General features: G+C 43.7%; 2 protein-coding genes across 3 annotated transcripts in view; both read left to right on the forward strand.

Annotated features, from left to right (window-relative positions):
- Window positions 1–1,299: 1,299 nt before the first annotated feature.
- LOC100231625 (tumor necrosis factor receptor superfamily member 10B) lies at window positions 1,300–10,936 on the forward strand. The gene is made up of 9 exons (XM_002197949.7): window positions 1,300–1,397; window positions 2,677–2,767; window positions 3,464–3,595; window positions 3,742–3,853; window positions 4,424–4,491; window positions 5,107–5,208; window positions 6,179–6,213; window positions 9,374–9,419; window positions 10,234–10,936. The coding sequence occupies exons 1-9, from the start codon at window positions 1,353–1,355 to the stop codon at window positions 10,527–10,529; spliced, it is 927 nt and encodes a 308-aa protein (XP_002197985.6). The 5' UTR covers window positions 1,300–1,352; the 3' UTR covers window positions 10,530–10,936.
- Window positions 10,937–11,138: 202 nt separating this feature from the next.
- CARS1 (cysteinyl-tRNA synthetase 1) overlaps window positions 11,139–15,831 on the forward strand; it is a 33,383-nt gene continuing 28,690 nt past the window's right edge. The window contains exon 1 of one of the 2 annotated variants that reach the window (XM_012574283.5): window positions 11,139–11,282. In XM_012574283.5, the coding sequence (XP_012429737.5) occupies window positions 11,255–11,282 (28 nt within the window). In that variant the 5' untranslated portion in view covers window positions 11,139–11,254. The remainder of the gene's footprint in view (window positions 11,283–15,831) is intronic. The other variant, XM_041716518.2, reaches the window with a different exon arrangement.

Below are 15,831 nucleotides of genomic sequence, written 5' to 3' on the forward strand. Positions count from 1 at the left end.
TGCAGCTCTCTGCTATGAACAGGCAGGGCAGCCAGCATCTGCACACTGACATTCACGAAACTGATCACAAATGCTAAAGGGTGAGAGTGGCTTTGTCATTAGCAAAAGTCTCTAGAAAACTAGAGCATTCTTCATCCTTGAGGAAACATCCTTGAAGAATATCAACAATAGTGATCCAGACTGGGTGCCTTTTTGAAGGATGTCGTCCTAGTCATTCTTTCCGAGGAAGTCTGACGCGTGCCACATGTGGCATAAAACTCAGTGAGAGGGCACTGCCTCTGCTTTCTAGGCTATGCAAAGTTCCCTGTGCAGCTTCAAAGTGCCTGCTCCTGTTTGGTTGTATCCAAGTGTTTGAATGTAAAGCTGTGCAAACACATCCCCTAATCTTTGAATGCTTCAGCAAGTCAGCACATCTCTGGCCTGTCAGCACAGCCTTCCTCATCACACTTATCCTGGGTTTTGAGCATGTGTTTTGAGTTATGACTCTCCACATCGGTAGGGCTGTTACTTCCCTTGGGTACAACTGTATCCCAGCTTTGGGAAATGATTACCAAACAACAACAGAAAAAAAATCCAAAACAACCCAAGGCCCCCTGAACGAAAGAGAAGCAGTGGTGAGCAGGAGGCCTTCCATAGGTATAAATGTGAGTGCTGGAAATTGTTTAGATTATTTTCATTTTACCAAACTATGCACCCACAGGGATTGCACTAGGACTTGTAACTGCAGTTGAGTAAAACAAACACTGTTACCACAAGAGGAGCAGTTCAATGAAAGGAATTATCAACAAGTTAATTCAGCATTAGCAGAGGAAGAGTTTTCAACATTTAGGGCTGCTGCCACAGAGGATTAAAAAATAGCCCCAAAAGAAACAGCCTGTGAATCCTTGTGCCATTAATTTTAATCCGATTTTGCCATTTGGAGTTGAACGTTCCTACATGCCAGTTACATGCACATAGGAAATGAAAAGTATTCTTGAAGAAAATCATACCCAGAAACATTCCACTTATTCCTCTCTGGGAGGAAGTGCTGAGGACAAAACGTGAGAACTCTTTCAGGGCTTTAGAAAACCCAGTTATATGCACTTCGTTTGCGCCATGTTGGGAAATTTCTCCTTACAGACTTTCCCGCTGCTTTTTGTGAGCAGGCTGGACAGCCCTCGGGCACCTGCGGTAATTCAGCGCGGTTTCGGTGCCCGCCGAAGCGGGCAGGAGGGCCGGAGAGGAGAGGAGATGACTGCGGAGCAAAGCGGAGCACAGCGGAGCGCAGCGCAGCGCTGCCCCGCCTCCCCCCACCCCCCCGCCCCCCCCGGCGGCAATAAAAGCGGCCGGCAGCGCTGGGGTGCCCCAGACCGATGGGCGCTGTCATGGGAGCCGGACGAGCTCTGGGGCTGCTGCTGGTAAGTGCTGGGTGGGGCTCTTTGGTCCGCGGGATACGGGCTCGGCCCCCACCTGCCCGCCTTCCGCCGCCAGAATCCAAATCCTGGCTTTTGTGGCGGAAAAAGTCTTCCTCCGGCTATACAGCGTGAAGGGGCCTGGTGGGTTGGTTTTTTGTGGGTTTGTTTTGGGGTTTTTTTGGTCCTTTTTTTCTTCAAGAGGCTTTGGTAACTTTCCCGAACTTTCTGTTTGATGTCCGCGGAAACCTGCGGCAGCGCCGCTGCGGTGAGCCCAGTGCCCTCAGGGAATAGCGCGCGCTTACGCATCCCTCCCTAGCGCACTCGCTTCCGCCCTTCCTTCTCTCCTCGGAGAAAAAAAAAAAAAGTCACAAGTCAGGAGTGAGTTCTTTAATAGTTCTCGTATAGTTCTTTAGTAGTCCTTAAGTTCTTTAATAGTCCTTAAGGTCACTTATTTAAGTGCGAAACTGAAAGTTTTCTCACCTCCCCACAGTTACGTGGAAGATTTTCAGGCTGCCGGGGAGAGAGTTTAAAGAGCGGGACCCTCTTGATTTTAGCTTAGAAGTTGCCCGCTGGTGACGATTAGTGCCGGTGGCACTAATTAGAGCTCGGCGGTTTCCCCTTCCCCTCTTGCTTTTGCTCGGGAGGTTTCTCTCCTGTGAGCTGTCCGGCACCGAGCCTGCGCTCGCCTCCCTGGAAGAGCTTGAACCTGCCGGCGCTGGGAGGCTCCGCGGGAGGCCCGCCGAGGAGTGCGTGGCCTGCACGTTTCTTCCTCTTAAAAAAAAAAAAAAAAAATCATTCCCAATGCTCCTGTAGTATTGCTAATGACTTGTCTTCTGCCTAAGATGCGAGCCAGCGACACGTGTTGGATGAGTCTGTAGGCGTTTCCTCAATTTTGCGTGAGTGAGACTATTATGGATTGCGATGAATTAAAAGGACGGGCGAAGGGAGAAACTAATCCCTTGCACACCGCAAAAACTTTGGCGGCTGCAGCTCAACTACTGTGAGATACTGGAAAGAAAACAGAAGTTTGTGTGGAGGCAGGAATGTGTGGTAATAGTTGTCTAAAGCCCATCAGCCGCTGCATGGTGCTGTCTTAACCCCAGCTTTGTGATGGCAATTACTGCTGTGAGCAGCACTTAGCAGAAATTAGTTAGGGTTTCCTCTGTGGCTTCCCATAAGCTTCTGAATGTGTTTCCAAGTCTTTACAAGTTAATCTCCCCAAGATAGTGATCGTGTCCAGCGAGTATGAATCACTCAGGAGGCAAGTTTGTCTTTGCTGTAGGTTGTACTACTGACGATGCCTAGAGCCCGAGCGAACTGTGGCAAGAGTGAGTACTTCCATCAAGGTCTCTGCTGTGTATTTTGTGAAGCAGGTAAGACTTTGAGCAGTTACAGCTGATAGCAATTGCTTCTTACACTGCATGCCGTGAAAGCGTAAGCCTGGTTGGAGCTGTGGGGACTTCTTGGTGCTCCTTAATGCAACAGATGATGAATGGGAGAGGTGCTTTTACATCAAGCCAGGAAGCTTTTGCTTCTGGTTGAGGATAAAGCGTTTGAAGTAAAGTGATATAGTTAACACACAGAACACGCCTAGGGGAATTCTGATATTTCTGTGTCTGTAGGCAAAGCTTCACTATGGTTTTGGTCTCTTCTCCTTGCTCATTGTATTCAATGCCTAACAAGTTTTGCATCAAGAAGAAACCTCTTGTTAGTATCAGAAGCTTACTGGTGCATTTAGGTGGGATTCAGACAAAGGAGAAAAAAGTTTATTGAAAGCAATTCTCCCTGGGCTTGCCCCATTCCTTTAGCAATGGTACCATCCACATGGCTCCCTGCCTGCTGCAGTGATCCATCCTTCCAGCAGATGCCTTGCTAGAGACTTTGTCTCGCACCTCTCCCTGTCTGAGCGGCAAATTGCAAATGTGCCTCGTGGTTTGTGTGGCATTCGATTGATTTGCAAGGAAGAGTTGAACTTTTCCCAGAAATTTGCATTGTAATATCTACGTTTAGCCCTTTGTCTGTCAAAAGATGCCCTGAGATTGCTGCTGCCAGTTCTTTTCTTCCCACAGGTACCTTTGTTGCTGATCACTGCAGTGCTTCGCATTTGAAAGGAAAATGTGATCCTTGCAAGGAAGGAAAAGGCTTCACTGCCCATGCGAACGGCTTGGAGGGATGCTTGCCTTGCAGACAGTGCAGAGAGGGTACCAAACCTTATGAAACCTTAACTCTTTCCCCCTTTTTTAATGTGGAAAACCTGGTCTTCACTGAGCATATTGAACTTAAAAGTAAATTGCCTTTATGGCCTGAGTATAACCTTTGCACTTGCTAACTTATATTTTATTTTTAGATCAGATAACTCTGAGACCCTGTACTCTAACACAGAATGCTGAATGCAAGTGCAAACAAGGGTATTTCTGCGATGATGAGGGATGTGAAATATGTCAGAGAGCCAGTCAAAGGTAAGTTTGAGAATAAGTTGCTATTTTCCTTCTAGGGAATGTTAGAGCTGGGGCCCAATCTGTGCCAATAGTTAACACATGTCATCAGGTTGTAAATAATTGCCCTGAAGCCAAATGGCATTATTCATACATTTAATTTTAAGTGTAAAAACCTGTGATGTTGAGACCTAGTAACACATGGACTTGAGTATGATTGTGCTTGTTGCTTATGGCTGTAGACTTGCATTTTTCATGTCTTCAGGTTGGTATTTCCACAGAAACACTTGAATTAACTTTCTAGCACCCAGCTTAAAATTTTAGGATGTAGAACTACCTCTTAAAGGAAACTAACTGTGCATGAATAATGCCTGTACTCTGTGGCTTGTTTTTTTTTTTCTTTTGAATTTTATCTGCTTTGCTTTTATTTTATCTTATAGTATTATCTTGGATTGTTTAAAGGTACACCTCTATCAAAGTTTATGCATGTTCCATTCATGGTTCTGAGCTCTGTCTGAAAAAGAATCACGCCTCGACAGAGCTATGTACTGATGTGGAAATGTTGATACAATGTTGTGTTGCCACCCACTTCAGGTATCCGGACGGGAAAGAAGTCCTGCTGAATTCCACTGATACTGCAGACCGAGGCTTAATCAATCAAGGTACACAAATCCCACTCAGCTTGGTTTGTTAGGTCTGTGGCTTCAGGCTAGCAGCACCAGAGTAGTCTAAAACAGTGGCTTCAACTTCTGTAACATATTTAAGAGCAGCTGCGTTTTAGTCTGGGAGTTATTTGTTAAAGACAAGTTCTCAGAGGGGTTAATGGGACAAACCACCTTGAGTTTCACTTGGTGAAAAGCTACATGTGTTGCCAGGGTTCTTAAAGTTCCAAGGGTGACACAGTTGAAAGTTACGGATAGTGCAAAGATGTTTACTATGCCTGGAGTAGTTTCCTCTTCTGCCAGGAATGCACACTGTCCATGCTACAGCACCCGAAGCTTGCTATCATCTCTTGTATACTTGTTTCCCCTGAAGTGTCTCTCCATAAAACCTTGTAGAAGTTGCATTGCAGTTCTCTGCAGAATTCCCTGATGCCTTTGGGAGGATGCTGTGCAGTCCAAATGAGTGCTCACATGTTTAGGGCAGCTCACATGTTTGCAGGACAAACTATCTGGGTTGTTGTATTAGTTCTGGGCTTAGGTTTTTCTCTAGGACAATAAGGAATATCTTTTTGGGGGACTGTTTCAGTACTGATTTTTTTTTTTTTTACTTTGCAGGGAAGGAAGCTCTTGTTTGGTTTATTCCGGTGCTTCTATTGTCTGGTTTGGGTTTGCTAGTACTTGTTGCTGTTGTTGTTAAAAAGCTGAAGTGCAATAAAGGTAACTGCTTGCTTATTATCCATCAAATTTGCTTTCCAGAGTTAGGCAAAGCATGCACCAGGGCTGTCCCTGGTTCTTGTGTTGCTGACAGGAGACCTGTTTAGGCTCTAGTTCATATTGCGTGTGATTGAAATTAGCAAATTACTAAAATGAAGAGTAGTTTTGTTTGGTAAATAAAATGCACAATCCTTAACTATGAGCTTGCTTATCTTGCTGACAGATGTCTCTGTTTCGAAGCAAGATTGTCATAAGGTCCTTAAAAAAGACCTCTCCAATCAACTTGCCTTGTATTGGCAAAGAGGAAAAACCTGTGTGGGGGTTCAGATGCATGGGGCAAAAAGTAGCAACTAATTAGATCACTAATTACTTTCACTGTGTTTGGCTGTGGAGATTTTTTTTTTGTACAAATTGGTTCCATTTTGTCATTTGCACCTCTTAATATGAATGTTAGATATGCAAGTCCTGTGTGAATTTATTTTTTAGTGGAAACTGAGCTGTTTTCCTTGGAAACTTCTAGTTCCACTATTGTTTTAAAATATTTTTGCTACTAGTGTGGTTAAAATAATACTGAAAGCTATTATGAATTTTAAGTGCTAAGTTTGTTGAAATCACGTCTTACTGATTATATTGCAGTAAAGACAATTTCGGCCTTCTGTATGGCAATAGCCTACAAAAATGCTGAGAAACAAAAGCTGGAGCAGAGAAGGTTGCAAGAGTGGCTTAAAAGTCAAACAGCATATTGTGGTCTGCATTTTGCCGAGCAGGGTTAAGGCACAGTGTTTGTGCTGTTGGTGGAAGCTAAGGATAGTACTGTGGTAAGACGTATGACAGGTCAAAGAAACCAAAAGCCTTTTAAAAGCTTTGGCTGTGTTACAAAAGTTTCTATTGCATATAAGTCTTGTGTGATTTCAGCCATGTTTAAGTTGTTATAAATCCTTTAAGTTTCTCAGACACTTATTCTGTTTTTCAGCTGCCTCAACTGATAAAGATGTAGAGGGATACCTGGTAAGTATGTGATGTACCAAGTGTTTCTTCTCAGTGTAATTGCTCACAGCCTAATTGTACCTGATACACAGCCCTCAGTGTTTGTCTCACTGTAGCTCTCTGGTAGGATGTGTTCTGTGATGCAACAAGCTATGACTCGTACAAGCTCAGAAATTAAATAGCAAGTACCTGATGCATTCAATAGCTAAGCGTGTCTGCTGCAGTTGGCCTTGTCAATACTTCAAAACATTTCAGAGCCTGTGACCAGGATGCTTTGGAAGTGGGGGAAAAACTTAGACTAGCTGCAAGTTTTCACTTCAGACTGTCTCCAAGTGATACCTTGATCCAATTAATTTCTTTTTTTCTGCTTCACATGTGTATTGCCCAACTGATGACAGCTATTGTTTGGTGTCGCAGCATGGTGGTGTTCCAGCTCTTACTGCATTGTGACTACAAATTATTTGTTCATAAGAGTTAATCACTCCTGATCCAGTGAAGGGATTGAGTCTTCCTGCCTCTGGGCCCATGTCACAAGCTACAGACCAGGACCTGACAGTCTGAATTCTTGGTCCTAAGCAGTCCCAAAAGAGGAGGGGTTCGGGGCTCAGAGCATGCCAGTCTCAAAGTACATCCCTAAAAAGGATTTATCCAGCTGAGGTTGACATATGTTCTGACTTTCAGCTGGGCATACCCTGGCATCCTGTAGTTAAACACTATTTCAGAACCTTACTGGTTGAGTCTAAAAAACCTATTGCTAGTCCAGCATTCTCCAAGATAAATACAAAGTTGGATGAAGTAAACACAAGGTGGCTTTAGCTTATCTAGTTAGAAACTACATCCCTACCAGCACACAAGGCAAAAATGAGCTCAGTCATAGTTTTACACAACAAATGTTGGTCTTGATGAGCAACTAGGAAAAATATCCAGACTGTTCTAAGTGTTATACAGCACTTTTTTTCCTCCCTGGAGCTTCTCTTGCCCCTCACCAATGCATTACCCACCCAGTGTATTGCACTCTTGTCTAATGTTGCTAATTAGACATGGAGTAATTAAATGCATTTTAATTATGTAAAAAATACTTGAAGACTGAAGAAACAGAATTGAAAGAGATGTTCAAAGGCTCACCCTAAACTCTTTTTCTTTAAGGTCCATAAGTGGCTCAGATATGTGAAACACCCCAGGGTTTTTGTTGGGCTGTGTCTCCCCTCACACCCTGGCCGGATTTGCAGCACTTCATCTATTTGTAGAAGCTGATGAAGAAACATGGCAAAAAACATGGTCAACATGCTGTAACATAGGAATAGGCAGATATAATATGTCTTTAATTTCAATAAAATGGTTGCAAAATGATGCAGTTACAAATTGTGCATGGTGGCACTTGTCTCTCATGTAAGAGCTGTCACAGATAGATGCAAAGTCTACACTTGGAGTGCTCATGCTGCTGTAAGAGCTTATTTGCCAAGGAGAGTTACACTGATGCAGTCCTGAAACCGAGAGTTTTGGCACCTACATGCCTTCCCTTCCAACGAACCAGTGAATTCATACTGCTCTAATGCTCCCAACAACTGTTCCCTACTTGAATAGCTGATGTTGGGTTTTGGAGTACAAGTGTCAGCCATGCTGTGCTCTTTGTGATTTGTTTTCCTGTTTAAGAATTACCCTGTATAAATAAGATTAACTTCTTGAATGTGTTTATACCCTTAAACAGGAAGTGTTTTCAGTGAGAATGATTTAGACCTACCTGTGTCATATGTAGAGGGGTTCCCACTCCTGTCCCCACTTATGCACGTTGGTCATGGGGTGGTGTCACCTGTGGGTCACTGTGCAAGCAGAAGGCATGCTGGCTTATGCTTACAAAGTGCTTGTACCTTAATAAACACAAGTATCGGGGTAGAACAGTAATTCTTCATCCTCATTTTACGCATATAAAAGAATATTCCTTAACCTTGCCAGCTTTAGCACTGCCTGTCATGCTAGACATGCTACTCTGCTTTTTGTTTGTACAGTTCATGCGGAGCTGGTGCTGTACTCCCTGGCTATGCTTGTTTAATGAATTGATAATGCCAAAAATGAAGGGAGCCTTTCTTGCTGGCTTCCCTCTTTGTCCCATCACAAAAGCTATGCACTGTACACAGGTGCCCACTTGCTTCTGTCAACTGATTATAGTTTGTGAGCCCACCAGGAAAGCTAATCCAGCCACAGACAGCCCAGCCATGGAGCTGACAAGCTACTTGGCAATGGTTCTGAGCATCAGCCTTTGCACAGCCTTTACTTGCTGTTAAGTCAGCTTAGGTGCAACAAGGCAATTTAATTCCCTCCTGTCTTAGGAGGGCTATCTACCTTCTGTACCTAGAGAGGAGCAAGCAGCAGCCCACATCAGTAAGAGCATTAGGAAAAGTTTGCTGTGGTTGTTGTGGAGGCAATTTGTGAGTCTTACCCTGCAGTCTGGTGGGTGCAGAACACCCAGGGAGGTGGAGAGTCAGGCTCTGAAACCATTTGAAGTCCGATTCTGTAAAGCTGTTACTTTGCCAAATTATTAGCTCTCCTTTTATGTCTCTGATATCTGGTTATTTCAAGTATTTCCTTTTCATCCCCCAGAAGAAAATAGTGGAAAATAGTGTGGTTTCTGAGCTCCGTGCGGGAGCTGGAAGTGTCATATGACAATGTGGTTGAGGGGGCTTGCTAAGTCTTCATTGGCAGCAAAACCTGTTCAGAATTCTGCTTTTCCGCAGACTGTCTATCTAATGTTGCAAGTGGAACTCCAGCAAATTGTAAGATAAGTGTGCATGTGTGAAATGATCATTGTATTTTCTCTAATATAGGTATCCCTTCAGTTGAGATCATAACTATTCCTAGAGCTTCCAGGCAAAACAATAGAGGAAACTTTCCCTTAAAGATGTTATAGGAAGTGATAGCTTGGGGGAAAAACACTTCAATCCCTCATTTAATTTACTCTGCCTCTTTCATCTCCCTGATAGGAGCTACTATTTTGCGATAGCAGTGAAAGTTGCCTTGGAGCCAGCAGTGTGTTTGTTTTACTGTGCAATTTTCTTTTCCCCAGTCTGCCTCCCTTCCCCTTTTTGCTGTGTGTGATGTAAAAGTAAGCTGTCAGGTAGGTAGAAAATAATAGTGAATGAAGCACCTTGATTTGTTGGAGTAATGGTCCAACTTTGTATTACAGATACAAGAACCGAGTCAGATAACTGTCAAAGATCTCTCTCAAAGTGGTAAGTATTCCATTAATTGGCAGTACTTGGAATTTGGTTTTATTTCCCGTTGACTTTAGTCTACTTATGGAGTAGTATAAAGAGGCTAATGAATATTGCTTAGGGCTGTAAGGCTTCCAGTTTATTGTAAAATATGCTGAAACAGGATTATTGCTGCATTTGTAATCCCTGTGGTGAACTGTTCTACTTTGGAGCATGATTTTTCTGCATGGGAGTATAGCGCAGTCATGAGTTTAAGAATGGTACAAATTTTTGAAAAATGTTTTAAAGCAAGTCTGCATTGCAGCAGTGTACTCTGCTTTACTGAGCGAGGTGTAGGTCAGAGTGAGAGATCTCTCTGTCAAATGTCCCCTCATGTGGAAAAGCACATCGAACCTCTATACTTCACCTGTACCCAGCAAATTGTTGTGCTGGATGTCCAAGCGATAGGTTGTTTTGCTCCTGGTAGTCTTGGTGGGGCAAACCTATGCCAGCAGCATAGTGAAGTGGTTAAAACTTCTGCTTCAGTAGCCCTGCCAAGGGGACATGCCAGCCAATGAAGCCTTCCTCAAAACCACCTTTACTGGATGGTGTCCTGCCTTAGGAGACCACTGCTGAGAAGTACGCCCATACCTTTAGCTACTTTCAACACTACTTAGTAGAAAAGCTGTCTGTCCTGCTGCTTCATAGGTGCCAAATCTTGCCTTGCTGCTGCTGTTTGGTCTGTGCAGGTATTGGCTGAAAATTAAGGGAAAAGTATATGTGTGTGAGCTATGGGGAAAAAAACCCTGCGTTTTAAAATAAGCTGATGTGCGTTGTGTGTTTCTTCTTGCAGAACTGAGAGAGGCCTTTGATGTCTTTACAAAAGAAGTACCACCACAACAGTGGAAGCGGCTTATGAGAACTCTTCTACAGGAGAATGAAATTGATAAAATTATTTCTAAATTTCCTGATAATAGAGAAGAACAATCCTATCAGATGCTTCTCATCTGGAAAAATAGACTGGGAAAGAAACAATGTATTATTTATTTACTGGATGCATTGAGGCACATAGATCCCAAGGCTTATTCCAGCATATCAAACGCTTTAAAAAGTATTAATATTATAAGTAAAGTAGAAGCTGAAGATTGATGTTTATGAGGAACAGCAAAAATGTTCCTGCATACATATGAGTGTCTTCAGACTTCCTATAAACGAGGGTGTCAGAAACTGCTAGTAGAGATGGAGTTGTTAACCTCATCTCACGCAGAGAGCTGGAAGGGATGTAATGCCTTTGTTGTTTTCATATTTACGTGACCTTCCTACCTCTGAGATGTAAAATACGAAACTTGGGTGCTAGATGCCCACTTCGGAGCCAGGAGCTCGGGCATCCCTTACTTTGTGGCAGTGCTGTCCCAGCCTGGGGGCTGGAACCAAGAGTCCGATGCTGTTTTTGCGTACTGTGATGCTTTAATTTCCGAAACGATTTTGTTATGATGTATCATCGGACTGCTCAGCACCTCTATGTTTGAAGCAGAGCAATAAAAACCCGGCTGAGACGTGTCTGGCTCTGGGACTTTGTTCTGGCGGCTCCATCCTTGGAGCTATTTGAGGAAAGGCGGGCGGTGCTCGGAGCGGGGCTCGGCTGGCACGGCGCTGTTGGGTGCCCTGGGCGCTGCTTGCCCGGCGGGGCCGGGCCGGGCCGTGAGGGGCCGGGCGGGGCCGTGAGGGGCCGGGGCCGGGCCGTGAGGCGCTGCCGGTTGCCCGGGGTGACGCGGCCCGTCGGAAGTAGCGTAGGGCGGGCGGGGCGAGGCTTCCGGACGCGCTGTTGCATCAGCTCGGGAGCGAGGGCCGGCGGCAGCAGCAGCAGCAGCGGAATGGCAGCAGCCGCCAGCGCCGAGCACGGTACGTGGGCGAGCGGTGCCGCGGGCCCCCGGCGGGGCCGGGCCGAGGGGCGGCCGGGGCTGTCACGGCTCGGCGGTGGCGGCCGCGCTGATGTCACGGCGGGGTCGTGTCCCCTGCGGATCCCCCGGGCTCCGCTGGCGAGGGGCACCCCCCGAGTTGTGTAAGGTGTGACACCCGCCGCGGGTGTGAGGTTGGTGCCGGCGTTCCGCCGTTCGTGCCGGAGGTTCGGGGCTCCCCGTCACCCCCGTCCGGGAGCAGCCGTCCCGCGGCTCGGTCCGTGCGCTGCCCAGCGCGCCCTCCGTGCTGTTCACCTGTCTCCGTGCCTCCCTCCTGCCTCTCCCAAGCCGTCCCTCTTCTCTCTCACGCCCGAACTTTTGGACTTTTACGGGCATTTTTTTTGTGGTCGTGTTTTAATGATGGGGTGGACTCTTCCCTTCCATATGGAAGGAGGGCTAGGGTAGTACTATAATTTTTGGCACTACTGTAGCAAATGGAAACTTGGAATACCAGTCATGCAAGTATGAAATACCATTATGGTATGTAAAGGGTTGGAAATTTCTGTCATTCCTGTTGAGGATCTGTAAATACAAATATTTTCGCCCCTTTTTCTTTAACAAAGTAACCGAAAGTTACTTTGATCTTTATTCATCACCTGTAATATTCCCACTAAAGTGAAACATTTCTTGTCGTCAAGGGATTGGCTTTTTCAGGAGTCTTTTTCAGTATCTTGGAGGGAAAAAAATCCAAGGAAGGCTCAGTTCAGGTGCACTTCGAGAAACTCTTTAGTTACTACTTCTTAGGGTGTTTTGTTTTTGGGTTTTTTTTCGGTTTTTTTTTTTTTTGTTTGTTTGTTTGTTTTTTTTTACTGAATCTGCAATTGTTATATTTAGTTTCAGTTCAGGAGAAGTGGAAGTGAAACTTTCAGGGCTCAAAGGACTAGGACTGACAATCTCTTCCTTGGTGTGGGATACTCCAGTCTGAAAAGCCCCTGCTCATCTAAAAGCCTCTTGCTCCTTATGTATGAGACTTGATAAGTCCTTTGTTTTTCTGTCTCTGTGCATGCTGTGTCTGGCATTAGCTGAATCACTACATTGGTTTGGTTCTTGTGAAATGTTAATGGAAAAGGAGAATTCATCTTGTCTGAGCAGATGGTTGAAATTCTTTTCAAAGGTACCAGAGTGGCTGGCCAGGATGATAAATGGTCAGTTTGGAGATGTATTAATAATGCTACATTTTTCTTTTGTGGGTTGTCTTAAATTTGTGAATGTCAAGTTGGATGAGAAATAACATTTGAAAATGTTCAGAAATGGGTAAGATTTCTTTTTGGAGAATGCCTCTGCAGAATTCCCAGAACATTTATATTGTCATTTAATTATGATTGACAAGGTTAGCAAGTTCAGGGAAGCCCAGGAAACATAATTTTCCCTAGAGTGAAGTAACTCCCTGGTTTTGTGTCAGGTAGCTTACTGCCTTCTTTATGACTTTCCTGTATTTACATCCACACCTTCAAGGAGCAGAGGTTTTCATTTTCAAGTTACTAAAAGTGAAAATTTTCAATTAAATTTGATATTGTGGGGATTATGTGTCTTGATTAAACCTCAAAACTTATTTTATGTGCAGATAAAATGTAGAACCTGTCCTGTGCCTTTGAGTCTGTGTGTTGCTGCAATCTCTCAGACAAATTCCCAGTGTCCTTTAATAGTCTCTGAAGCACTCCATGCATGTGAAGAAGAATGTGTGACAATTGTATCACCCAAAGAGATTGTACAGCAGTGGTTATTGTGCGAGAACTGTATTAATTGATGTCTGCAGTGGAATTTTTTTGAAACAACTTTTTACTGTTACCTTCTTAACATTAATTCTTCTGATTTTTCAAGGTTATTTTGCTACCTCTCCGATACTTGTGCTCAGTGCTTGTTTGATATGATATCTATGGGTCATTCTTTTCACATGAGTTAAAATTCAGTATTATGCAACAGCTCTGTAGTACTCTGGTGTTTCTGCTGTCAAAGGACACTTCCTAATGCAACTGAGTATCAGCACCTGCATCTGTTCTGTGTGAGGGGTGGAAAAAAATTGCAGTTAGAAAGAAGGGCAATTCCTTAGCCTGTTTTCTTAAAGCAGCAAGGAAAAGAGGTCAGATGTACATATATCCATTAGCCCTCCTCCCTCAATACTTTTTGAATCCATTGATGGGTATTAATTAATCAATCAATTTGCCAGGGGGCAGCTGCCTCTTGCACACCATTGGCAGACTTAGCAGTGATGGGCAGGAGCTGTGCAGGAGGATGGGGATACTAAAGTGTGTGGGAAAATAAGATGCAACACTTAGGAGGTACCAGGAAATATTTCAGTGGGAGTGTTTAATGAATTGAAGGAATTGCAAGATGGGGGGAGCTGAGGATGCAGAATGGAAATCACAGAAAACCCGATTCTGTAGATTTGCTATTCTTCTTTTAGCCATGGTATCAATTAAACCAGAACAGACTTTTACATGGACAGCTGTCGCTGATACCTTTTGCTTGAAAAAAGTGATTCCCCCCCACCACCACTGCTACACTGCCTCCCAAGACAGAGTTATCATAGTCATCTGCTCAGCACAGCCTGTGAAACTGATGTGGGACACTGGGAATGGGACAAGGAGCCTGCAAAACATTTTAATTTGAAGTATTAATGTCTGTGCCAAGATTTATCAAAAAAATTTCGGTTGTTAAGCTTATCAGTGCTGAGCTTGTACCGACATTCACAGGCAGTGTTTGCCACCTCCCCTTGCCAAAATTAGCTTGTATGAGTGCTGTCGTATTTGTTGTATTTGTGTGTAAGTTTGGGCAAGTTCCCTTTTAGATTGGTTTACAGATGTGGTTGGAGAGCACTTACATTGTTTCAGATACACTGACTTGCTTCCCATTAGCAGCCTGATGTGTGAATAATGGTCATAATAACCATAATAATACTTTGCAAATTGAGTGTTGCTTTTCCTTGCAAAAGATCTTTTCTTTGAGATAGTTTCCTTTCTACCCAGATCATTCTTGTAATACCTTTTTTTTTGGTTTCTTCTTCATATCTTTCATGTTTACATAATTTACTTTTGAGGAAGACTTATGTCTTAGGTTTCCACTGTTAATGAACGTAACTGTTTCAAACTATTTCATGTGTATAAACATGTGTTCTGTGCTGATATACATCAGTAAATATTTAGGAGCATGAAAAGATAATAGTAAAATGAACTGTGTGAGCCAAAGCTAAATCCCATTCAGCTGGATAAAGCAAGCCTATAAGGTTGAGTTGTGAACCATTATTTTCTTGGTATTCCTTATTTGTACTGAGCAATTACATGGATAGGCCTTGAGAAGGATTTATACTTTACATGGATCTGTCTTCTTTTGTTCATAGATACTCAATATATTTTGTGAATTTTGATTTTTTTTTACACTTTTTAAGTCAATGACCTTTTTTATTAGTTCTCCCAATGTGTCACTAGATCTCAGTTATACCCCAAAGAGTTGAATACAAGCATGCTTGATATCTAGGTGCCACTTCCCTGTCATCCTGAGTTGATGTTGGATATTTTAGTAATTGATTTCCATATAGAAAATACTTCATAATGTTTTAACTGATGGTATTTGGAAAAACTTTGTGCCATCCCTCCCATCCTCTCCTAGCCATCACTTTCCCATCTCCTTTCATTCCTGCCTTTCCAAGAGTTGTGTCCTGTGAGCACCTCCATGCTTTGGGAACTCCTCGTGCAGGAGATATTCCTGGCAGTGTGAGAAGTGACACTGCTGGCTGTGGTCTCTGTTGGGCTTTGGGAGCAGGGACAGGTGCTCTCCTGCTGCCTCTCTCACTTTACTGCAAGTGACCTTGGCTTAAATTACTTTGCTGGCTGACTACCTAGACAGGATATTGCCTTCATATTTGTACAGTACTTTGAACATGAACAGAGCTACAAACATTGAATCATTGTAGGAAAATGTGAATGCTGGGTTTGCCTAATGGCAGTGCTAGCATAACCTCAGAGTGCTTTGTGCCCCCTGGCTTGCACAGGGCTTGCTCTTCCAGTGAGCATCCCCACCAACACACAGAGCTTTCCTCTCTGTCCCTGCATTTGTCCAGATGAGACATAACTGAACCTGTTTTGCCTATACACCAAAGAAATAATGGAATTTAAAAATTGTGAGAGAGGGACATGATCTGATATGCTTTCTGTTCATTTGTGTAGGTTTTACTCATGTTAAATATTATTCCTGTACCTGAAGAGAGAAGGGGGCATGGGGGAAAAGGTATGGGAATATACTGCAGCAGCTGAAGTTTTGAGTTTCTAGAGCAAGTAGGAAGAACTGAGCATTGTGCTGGGAGCCTGTGTGCAGGCAACACCCCTGCAAAGTTGTAACTACATGCTTAAGTTCAGTAGACATATTCACAGTCTTTGCACAGTGCATAAAATGAATCATATTCAAATATTGGCAGGATGAGCATTTTAGCAGCATGGAAAAGAGTGACTGATTGGGTTTGCTCTGTGTGAAGGATTTTCTCCAATTTTGGTAGATTA

This window comes from Taeniopygia guttata, chromosome 5 (genome assembly GCF_048771995.1).
Source record: "Taeniopygia guttata chromosome 5, bTaeGut7.mat, whole genome shotgun sequence".
Classification (NCBI taxonomy): domain Eukaryota; kingdom Metazoa; phylum Chordata; class Aves; order Passeriformes; family Estrildidae; genus Taeniopygia; species Taeniopygia guttata.